At 43.1% G+C, this 10659-nt stretch overlaps 1 protein-coding gene across 4 annotated transcripts in view; it reads left to right on the top strand.

Annotated features, from left to right (window-relative positions):
- Window positions 1-841: 841 nt before the first annotated feature.
- mark1 (MAP/microtubule affinity-regulating kinase 1) overlaps window positions 842-10659 on the top strand; it is a 36289-nt gene continuing 26471 nt past the window's right edge. For 3 of the 4 annotated variants that reach the window (XM_085296789.1, XM_085296788.1, XM_085296787.1), the window contains exons 1-2: window positions 843-1223; window positions 3735-3935. In XM_085296789.1, the coding sequence (XP_085152915.1) occupies window positions 1173-1223; window positions 3735-3935 (252 nt within the window). In that variant the 5' untranslated portion in view covers window positions 843-1172. Of the gene's footprint in view, window positions 1224-3734; window positions 3936-10659 lie in introns of all 4 variants that reach the window. The other variant, XM_085296786.1, reaches the window with a different exon arrangement.

Below are 10659 nucleotides of genomic sequence, written 5' to 3'. Positions count from 1 at the left end.
ACATTATGACATGTTAATGTACTCGGAGGATGAAAGCAAATCAACGAGCAACGGCATGGCGTTTGTTTGGGGTTGCACGAAGGAAATATGAAGGATACTGCAGGCGTATAATGACCCCTAGTGGAAGAACTCCGCACGCACATCTGCGTGCGCACTGTCACAACCACACCCCTAAAAAACAAACAAAAAAAAGGTAAAAGCATGAAAAATTCAAAATATGTCTCTAGGAATCTAAAGGTTGTTCATATATTTGCTCTCTGATCACTCAAAAAAAAAATTAAAATAAAAAATAGCTGTTGCAATTTTAGGATTAAGTAGAACAATGACGGGTGCAGTGCTGTAACTCTCCGACAGATGGCAAAGTCTGCCCAGTTCATACCGTGACACGGGCGTTATCCCTAAACTAGGCCTCTCCAACTCATTGTCTTCTTCAAACCCATCATGGAGTAAGCACTAAATTAAAACCCATAGCATAAAATAACAGAAATAAGCCATTTAATTTATATTGTTCCAGCCACATTTGAGCCACTTATTTAGTGAGTCTACCTCAACATCTCTACGATACTGCGTGATAAAATACGTCTGTACAGCCACTGTCAGGTTTTAGGGCATTGTTCAGTAGCAGTGTAGACCTGTTTGGCAGGCAGCACACTCCCTGTAGCTGGATTTGGTCTAAATCTGCCGGTGACTGTTCCAACTGTGCCCTTAACTGCTTTCTGGTGACTTGAATGATGAGCTCTGGAGCAGACAAAGAGAGTGTATGTGCACGAGAGAGAGAGAGAGGGCGAGAGATCCCATCATCCTTCCTGGTGGGAGGTTTGAGATGAGCTGCGCAGACCCGTCCGCTACCGACGCATCTTCCTGGCCTGCCCCCCTCTCTCTCTCTCGCTCTCTCTCTCCCTCCCGCTCGCTCCCTCTCCCAGTCTCTCTCTTTCCTCCTTTTCTGTCTGCCACTAGCCTACCTGAAGGGAAGTGTACAAAGCCGATAAGAAAATCTGGCGTGCCGGCGGGGCCCTGTGTGCGCTATGCTGCGGTAAAAGGGCCGCTATTTGCGGTGTTCACAGGGGATGTAGAGAAGAACAGAGGCGCCGCTCTCCCTCACGGACCGCGCCGTGTCTGCTTTTGCTCTACCCAGCCCGCCGCATCGCTGAGCGGCCTATGAAGCACACAAGATGTCGACCAGAACGCCATTGCCCACAGTGAACGAGCGTGACACCGAGAACGTAAGTGCAGCTGTCCGGAGACACCTGAGCGATACCGGGCGTGGGGACGGAGTGGTAACGACCCGGGGATGTGGTTATTTTGCGCACTGGCCGGTGCAGGTTAATGGCAGCTCTTCGTGAGGCTACAGTGTTGCAGAGTGACTCGACCAATGAGCACAGCAGCTTTTTTTCACCCCCCCTCCCTTCTGATGGGAATGAAAGCATGGAGCGTAGAAATAGCTTAGAATAAAAGTGCGGCCCGGCTGTGACTGCCTCGCTCTCTCTACACAACAAGGCTACCCTGAACAACGCACTGCGTCAGTATTATGCCGCTTTTAATGGCACAAGCGAGGCTTGAATGTTAACACTGAGAATGAGGTGTCTGTGTGGCCTGTGAGAAAATGGTGTTGCTCCACTCGTGCAGCTGGGGGGGGTATTTTCTAGTCCACGACGTCAATATATAGGGTGTGTGTGAGAGGGGGGGATGTTGCCCTACTTTTCAATTGCAAGGCTCGGTAGCATCGCAATGTAACATCCATAACCTATCGGGCCCTGCTGTAGGAGCACGCTCGGTGCTGCTGAGGAGGAGGCAGCGTGTTGTTGTTCAGCGAACCAACACGCAGACAACAGGGCGAAGAACGACTTGAATTAATCACAGGAGATTTCTCATGCGCCGTGTGGAGGAATGTTTATGAACGACCACCCACTCCCAATTATGGCGCGCACATCCACAATAATGTAGCTCTTCAGAGATCAGAACAGATGAGGGCTGCTCCTCTGTGTGTGTGTCTGTGTGTGAGTGTGCTGACAGGCTGTGACATATCTGGGTTCGTCTGATTTTTTTCTTTCTTTCCTGGAAACAGAAGCCTCCTTTAAGGCTGCAGGCAGTCTTTTTTGTTTTTTTTAATGGTTGACCTATTCATAGACTTACAGAGAGGGCTTTTATTTTGCCTCTATATTTCTGAGCACGTGTTTGCCCGGGTTGTCATGTTGAGGTGGTTAAAATTCAAGTGAAAAAAGGCATTTCCTCTTCAGCAAAGTTGCATAACTTAACAAACCCTATTGTTAACTTTTACATGAAGACATCGGTCCTCTCTCGCTCTCATTGTCCGATACATTACTGAACAATGATCTGCCAGTGTTCAGTAATGCATCAGCTCATAGGAGTGCTAATGTAACTGTCTGTCTAATGCTGCACTCTCAGACACAGACACAGACTTCTGGGTGGCTATTAAAGCACTGCCTCAGCATCACTGGCAGTAGCCAGCCAGCCCAGGCTCCCTCTGTTCGACTCCAGCACGCAGCCCCAGGGCCCACTTGCAGCTGAACTGCATTGCATAACAGCTTATTACTCAGAAAGACAAGTGGCTTTAAGTGCAGCAAAACAGAAGTAGCTCTCTTCTGGCTTTCTTCTTCATCTTTTTTTATTAATGTGTGTGTGTATGTGCACAGGTGTGTTATGCCTCATGTTTGCCCCCCTGAAGACATCATCTCAGTGTCTGGGATCAATGGATGGACAAGTGAAACAAATTTTGTGCATTAATCAATCACAAGAGCCCAGAGTCATTTGCCTGTCCAAATATTCCACTGCTGATTTAGAGAACCTAAGCCAAGTGTGTGTGTGTGTGTGTGTGTACACAGTTGTGTGGCTGAAGGTCAAACTGGCCTCATTACAGGTGCGATCTAAAATTGACTTGAAAGGCACTAGTGTGGCATTTACCCGCTGCAAAAACAACACATGCACATTTCTCTGATCTAAAAGAGGCATTACAAACAAAACCATCTGACTTTGTCGGGATTTAATATAAATTTATGCTGTGAAATGTACACATGCATCATAGCACTCCCTCAGTGAGGCTAGCTGAGGTGTTGCGCACACAGCAGGGTGTAGCGTTTCCCCAGTGAAATGGGAGCAGGGGAGCCCGGGTAACCAGACCAAGGCTTTATTCTCTGGCTGGGTGTGGTGCTCAGGAGCAGAGGATCATGGGATCTCTGACCTGGACTGACATTAGCAGCTGTTGTAGAGGAGAGGACCAGAGGAGACTGCATATAGCCTGTGCCAGCATAGTACTTATAGCAAGCTGTTCCTAATTCACCTTCACATGCTGTATCACAGAGACGCTTGTTATTGGTTTTGACTGTGGAACCAGCAACATTGTTATCACAAAATGTGCCTGTGTGTTACACTTTTTTTGCTGGTTTTGTCAAAGACACACAGTCTGAAGTTCAGTTTCTTCTGATATTGACTCTTACACTGTGAATGATAGGGTCATTAGGTTTAAGGCGTTAAAGCACCGAGATTTTGATTCTCCCCCAAATACTTCTGTATAGATCCTCATTGTGAAACCAACTCTGGAATTGGGGCAAAGCTACTCTTTCAAAGTTCAGCTTTAACAGTACTGCATTGCTTCTGTATGTTTTGCCTGTATAGCAAAATGATCAGTTTGGAAATGTGCCACAAAACTACTTAAATAATATTGGTGTCTGTGTAAATCAAAGGATGTTGCTGATCTCCACTTTTTTTCCCTGCAGCACTCTTCGGTGGACGGCTTTGTTGAACCCCAAGCCCCCCCAACAAAGTCCGCGAGTCGTCACAGCCTGCCACGATGCCGCAACTCTTTCACCTCCACAGAGGAGCACCCTCACATTGGCAATTACCGCCTCCTCAAAACCATTGGGAAGGGGAATTTTGCCAAAGTGAAGCTGGCACGACATGTCCTGACTGGACGAGAGGTGCGACAAATTTTTAATCTTTGCTTTATAACGTTTATACTGTGCGTTTTATTTGTGTTATATAATATAGTGATGCACTGATCCAATATTTATATGGGATATTGATCAGCAGCAGTGCATTATTTGCTAAAAGGACAGCTAACAGCAAAGGATCAGCAGTTTAAGGTATTTTAAATCTGCTACACCAACAACTTCTCTGTTTTAAGTAGTTTGTGACTAAGCTGTGCTCACTAAGTTGACTGAAAAGCTCAGTCGGTGATTCTTTCTCTGCAAGACTCTGTGCAGTAGGTTTGTAGTTCATGAGTTGTCATCGACTCAGATTTTTGTTATCATGACCTCCACCTGCCTTTTTTCTGTTTTGTTGCGGTGCATGAACGGTAAAGGTGAGAACGGGAAAAAGGACAAACTACCACAACAATAAACAGATGCTAAGCTGGAATAAAATGAGTAATAATATTATTAGTTATTTAACACAAATTGCTACTGCTGGGTCATTTGAGCTGCAGTCTAATCAGGGACACTCAGACTTCCCTCTCTCAGGCCACCTCCTCCAGCTGTTCTGGGGGGACACCAAGGTGTTCCCAAGTCAGCCAAAATGTGTAATCTCTCCAGCACGTCCTGAAACTGCACCAGGGAATCCTCCCAGTAGGATATGCCCATCCTGGTCAGAAGCCTGAAGCTTCAACCCGCTGCTTTTTTCTCAGAGCAACTGTACTTTGAGTTCCTTCCAAATGACCGAGCTCCTCACCCTGTCTCTAAGGTGAGCCCAGCCACCCTTCATGGAGGAGGCCCATTTCACTTCTATTCACAGTCTCATTTGTTCCATCACCACCCAGAGCTTGTTCCCACAGGTGAAGGCAGGAACGTAGATCAACGGCTCCACTTTCACATTCAGCTCTCTCTTCAACATGACACACCAGTATAGCGTGCACATCCAAGTGGGCACAGTACCAACACCTGTTAATCTCCCGCTCTGCTCACCCTTATTATTGAACAAGACCCCCCCAAGATACTTAAAATCCTCCACTTTTGGCCAGCAACTCATTCCCAATCTAGAGTGGGCACCCTTTTCTGACTGTGACTCATGGTCTTACACTTGAACTATAACTTGGAACCCAGGGCAAGCTGGAGGTCGTTGTATGACGAACCCAACCTATCTGCAAAATGCAGAAACATGATCTAGAAGCCACCAAACTCGACCCCCTCTAACACTTTTAAAGTTTGTGCATAAAAAATGTTGAACAAAATCAAAAGTTAGGATTAAGGAGTCAGCGTTAGCTCCTGGCACAAACTGTTTGTGCTGATATTAATGTCACAGGGGGTTTGAAGCTCTGCAGTCACCGAGTCAGCAAATCTTTGGTAACTTTTACACACCATGTGCATCAGCACTCGGCAACCACGCTCTGTAACTTTAAATGAGCGGTTCCTCAACCCCTTGCAATAGTACCACTCTGAGTTAAATGTTGAATATCTTGGAGGTAAGAAGGTTCATGAACTGACTTGTTCCAACAGTGGTATCCTATTACAATATTACGATCAAATTCAGTGAGCTCTTTGGAACAACCCATTCTTTCATAAATGCTTGTAAAGGCACCTGCGGCGATGGGAAAACACCTGAATTCAAAGATTAAGAAACTCTGTGGCCCTCTGTGGCCGACTCTTTCATTGCTCCATGTTAACAATTAAGACTGCAGTTTTCTTTCATTGTTGGTTGATTTAAGTTCAGATCCCTATTTAGGAGTGTTCTTGTTTTATTCGACCTATTTAAAACATGAATGTATTTAATTCACCCTCACAGGAAACCAACAAAGCCATACTGTACTAAATACTCTGAGTGACTTTTTCATTTATAGTTTCAGTTCTGGTAACAATGCAAGAAGGCTCACTTAAAAGAAAAATATTTCAGCTTCACGGCTGAATTATTTGCATCTTTTTCAAGTTATGCCTCGCCGCATAGAAACCACAACGTGACAGAATGATGGTATCGCTATTTATTTATCAACTCAAAATGATTATACATGAATTAGTTGATAAGGCATTGATCTACTTGCAGTCAGACCCAGTTTTCGGCCGTGTTCTGGCTGTCAGATGAACGAATTATCTCCTGTCATGACAATGTTGTACTTGACCATGTTAGCTTTCCCAGTGAGGACAACCTCTCGCTCCCTTTCACCCACTCACAGTCATACACTGCTGCCTTGTCAGAGTGATAGATGCCCTGCTTTGATGTGTTGTAGTTAAAGCTCCTGTTTCTCTAAGGAGAAAACGATGACCTGCGATCTGCTCACTGTCTTTCACTCAGTAGGACCCGCAGGGCTCACTGACAGCCCCGATCCACCTCGGAGGTCCTTCTCATGTCTGTCTTAGCCACTTGCATCTTTTAATCCTCTGAGTTTTAAAAAGCATCAGGTCATATCGGTATTGAGTGCCCAGGGAATAAATATTCTCTCAGGTCTAACCGGTAACAGTTTGATCTGTTCTGTGTCCTTTAATGCAAGTGTAAAACAGACACATTGAGTGTGCTACCCACTGTTTGCCGAGAAGGTCAGGCGCCACTTTGTGTGCCTGAGAGCCTTTGCTGGCTCATCAGAATGCAAAGACATGGATCAGAGTAAGGGAGAAAACAGGTGGAAAGAACATGACCCACTAAAACGAATGTTATCGTAGCAGGAACCTAGAAAGACACTTACTGACATAGATTTTCCAGATGTGATAAACAGAGGTTTAACTGTGTAGAAAAACAACAAAAGGTCCTGTGAACCAAAAAGGAGGTTGCACAGACTCACTTCCACGTGACAGAGTGTCCTCTGTCTGCCCAAACGAACACGCACGTCAATTCACACGCATGCTGAGCTATACTAATGGTAACATTTGCCTCTACCATACGCCCCTATGAACTTACTCAGCGGACAACATTATTTGTAAACTTAACTGAAATTAAGACGTAGTCCTATAATGTCATGACTTTTCTATATCAGGGGTATTTAATTAAAATTTAAGGAGGTCCAGTTAAAACTCCCTCAAACAAACATTACAGTCCAGTACGTTTTATTTTTAAGTAGCTTAAAAACGTTCAACATTATTTCAACAATGTTTATTATTCTTTTTTTTTTTTTAATGAACTGGCGTGCAGTCTAATAATATAATAATGACAGAATGTCATTTTCTCGTTTCAAGTAAAATAACTTTTGAATTCAAATGTCTTTAAATAAAGTGCTCAATTTAAAATGTTAAAAAGTGTAGTTTGACTTTCTTCTTTGCTTCGTTTTCTTTAACCACATTTTACGTGTAAACCCATCTCAGCTTTAACCCTCCGTTTCTTTCTGTGTGTTTCCTGTGTGCATAAATTGACCATCACAAAGGAAAAGGCAGCACAGATGAAAAATACCTTTACTGTAAATACGAGAGAGTAAAATAGAAACTGTCCATCAAAATCCACAGTCCACCTATTGGTGACCTGGGATTGATATAATTTATTATTAGTGTGGTTTTATCATACATATAGTGGCAATATTGGGGGAAACCAATCAGATATAGATTGTACATAAAATATACTTGCAGCCAGTGTTGAACCCTGTCTTTTATTGTCCAAGTTTGAAGCCTTGGGTTTGTCGCTTTCTCTGTTGCAGTCTTTGAAAACTGGATGAGAGAGCAGAACTCGTTAGCGAATGTTAGCATTAGCTAGCTTGGTTAACTCATTCTGATAATTGTATTGCACACTCACAAGGTAGACATGCCTATTTCACAGTAAACAGGACAGTAAGTTACAAAATGACCAAATTTTTCTGCAATGAAGAAGATTTGAAACTATCTGTTGAGGCTATAAACTGCTTGCCTGAGGCAAAAACTTAAGTGAGAAGCAGAATTGTTTTCTCAGACTCTTGTATACCATAGATGACTTTTTCTACCACGAAGAGTCACCATCTGGCCATTAGGACTGCTTCACAGACCTGGAGGCTACATCCATCAAGTTTACATATGAGCATGAATGTCATGGTAATTTAATGCTTTTAAGGCATTAGGTTTAGAGTAAATGGTCACTTTCCATTAATTCTGAATTATGTTTACAAATAGTTTTAACGTAAATAACAAATCAATCAAATTATCTGTTGATCTGTTTATCTTTTTCAGTCTATGTTGCAGCTTTCTTGCTGACACATGGAAGGAATTTGACCCTTGTTCTTAGAAGCTCTCAATATCCTCTTAGTCTCCGCAGAGAGCAAATTTACTTGGAGAGCTAAATATAGAAACGAGGAAAACAAAGCACTGAAAATATGGACATACTCATTAGCACTTATATGGCAAGTATGGTATAAACTGTGCTTCTTGTTTTAGAGTGCATAGAAGTGTGTAGAAGCAAATATGCATACAACATTCAGAGCACTTATTTGCATAGATGTGACGTGAAAATAACTTTTGTTGTCGTACATTTCATACATCAGCCCTGCTCCCTGTATTACAGTCATGCCTTTCTTTTCATCGCATATGACCTTATACAATGCTAAAATACTTCCCTTTAGCACACAGATATCATGATTCTGTGGTTTTGATAACAGAGCCTAAAGGGAAATCAGAGTGTAGAGGAAACGCGCAAAGCACTCGAGCACACGAGCGATGCAAAGTTTCCCCTTTGTGTCCTCGCTGTCTAAATATTCACACACGATCACAAGTCCTGCATACTGTGAAGAGCATATGGCCCCTGTGTTACGACTGGGCTGAATAATTAACACTGATGCACAGTGCCCTTCTGTCACTGTGAAACTGAATTATTTACCCTCAAATCCATTAGCGTGAACACACACACACCCACATGCACACAGAGGCCTTGTGTATGATTTTTGTGCCGTCCACTCATTCATCAAATCTCTGTCTGCTAACAAAAATGAAAATATTTGCCCGGCATCGTGTCGAGGAAATTAAATGAATCTCACTGACTCATGCAAAGGGAATAGTGGAAGTTGATGCAGCAGAGTGACACATGAGGACCGTTCCAACACCTGTAGGCGTACTGTACATCAACAGACACGCAAATACGTGCCTAAACCTGAGCTTCGTCCGTGACAGGAGGAAGCAGAGAGGAAGGGAGTCTGTCTGTGCACCTGCCCACCTAAGAAGGGCTACAAATAGACACCACCTGCATACTGTGTTTTTCTACACATAGTAGGCCTTTCTGCAGTCTTTCACTTTGCTCCATCCTCTCCCTGTTAGACTGTTTCTTGGTGTTATTATCAAGTTTGGCTTCTGGGGTTGTATCAAATTAAATTACAAAACAATTTGTGCCATAGTTCTTAGGGAAAGTGGTTTTAGATGAATAACCTGTATTCTCATCACCATGACTCAGCATCTGCTTGCTGGTTTCCCCCCTTACCAGGCTTACCAACAGCCTGCATCCACTGAAGCATGCTTATTAAGCTCTTATAAGGCCAGAGGCACAGTAATGCTTTAGAAAAAATGTATGTTTTTGTGATATTATTCATCTTTAATGTTATCAGTGTGTCTTCTACAGAGGTTACAATCTTTGTGCTAGAATGTAATTCAGCAGATGAACATAGATGATGACAAAATCTCTTCAAGATCCGCTCCTATGATACTTCTAATGTTAGACATGGTTATGATTGGAGATCATGGTTAAGGCACAGCTCCCTGGGGGTAGAGTGTGGGGGGGGGACACATCCTACAATAATGTTGTATAAATCACTTGATTTGAGATGAGTCGTGCAACTCCTATACCCAACAAAATGTTAAAACCTAGGGCTTTGTCACTGTGTGATACATTCACTATATTTCCAGAAGTTATTCACTTCCATAGCCACAGGTGAATAAAATCGCCTGTCTCATGTTTGCAGGCTGCTTCTGCAAACATTTGTGAAAGAATGAATTGCTCTCAGGAGCTCAGTAAATTCCAGCATGGTACCGTGATACGATGCCACCTGTGGAAGAAGTCCAGCCATGAGATGACCTTGCTATTAAAGATAAAGTAGTTTAAGAACTGCACATGGAGATTTTTGTATGAAGAGTTTCAATGGCCCAGCAGCTGCAGCCAAGCTTTCCATCAGAATGCAAAGTTTTGGTGTGGTGTAAAGCATGCCATCACTGGACTCTAGAGTATTGGAAACCTTTTCTCTAGAGTGACAAATCATGCTTGTTCATATGACAATCAAATGGATGAGTTTGTGTTTGGGGGTTCCCAGGAGAATGGTACTGTTCTGACTGCGTTGTGCCAAGTGTTAAGTTTTGGTGGAGATGGAATTATGATGTGGGGTTGTTTCTCGTCCAACATCAGTGTTTGATCTCACAAATGCACTTCTGGAAGAATGATCAAATATTCCCAGAAACACTCCTAAACCTTGTGGAAAATCTTCCCAGAAGAGTTGAAGTTTTTATTGCTGCTAAGGGTGGGCTGAAATCACATTAAACCCTATAAGAATGGCAGACGAGCAAATACGTTTATGCATCTTTAAATTCTCCTGTATTGTTACTTAGTGTAAATCCAAGATACAGATTCTTTTGGTTAAGTCCAAACTGCAGCCATGGACAGCATTCACAGTTATAGCTGGACTCATGCTCTGTCCCCATACGTGTGATATGCTAACTTTGTGCAATGTAATAAAAAGTACGTACATTTACATGCGCCATTTGGTGCAATAAAGTTGGGCAAACAACACAGCGTTCTGTAACCTACTGGTTTATTCGATCAGGAAAGTGGAACTTTGACAGACTAAGT

The sequence above is a fragment of the Mchenga conophoros genome, linkage group LG13 (genome assembly GCF_057382185.1).
Source record: "Mchenga conophoros isolate Kocher_MC1m ecotype Shallow Benthic linkage group LG13, M_conophoros_male_GT1.1, whole genome shotgun sequence".
NCBI lineage: Eukaryota > Metazoa > Chordata > Actinopteri > Cichliformes > Cichlidae > Mchenga > Mchenga conophoros.
This window is presented reverse-complemented; position numbering and strand designations above follow the sequence as displayed.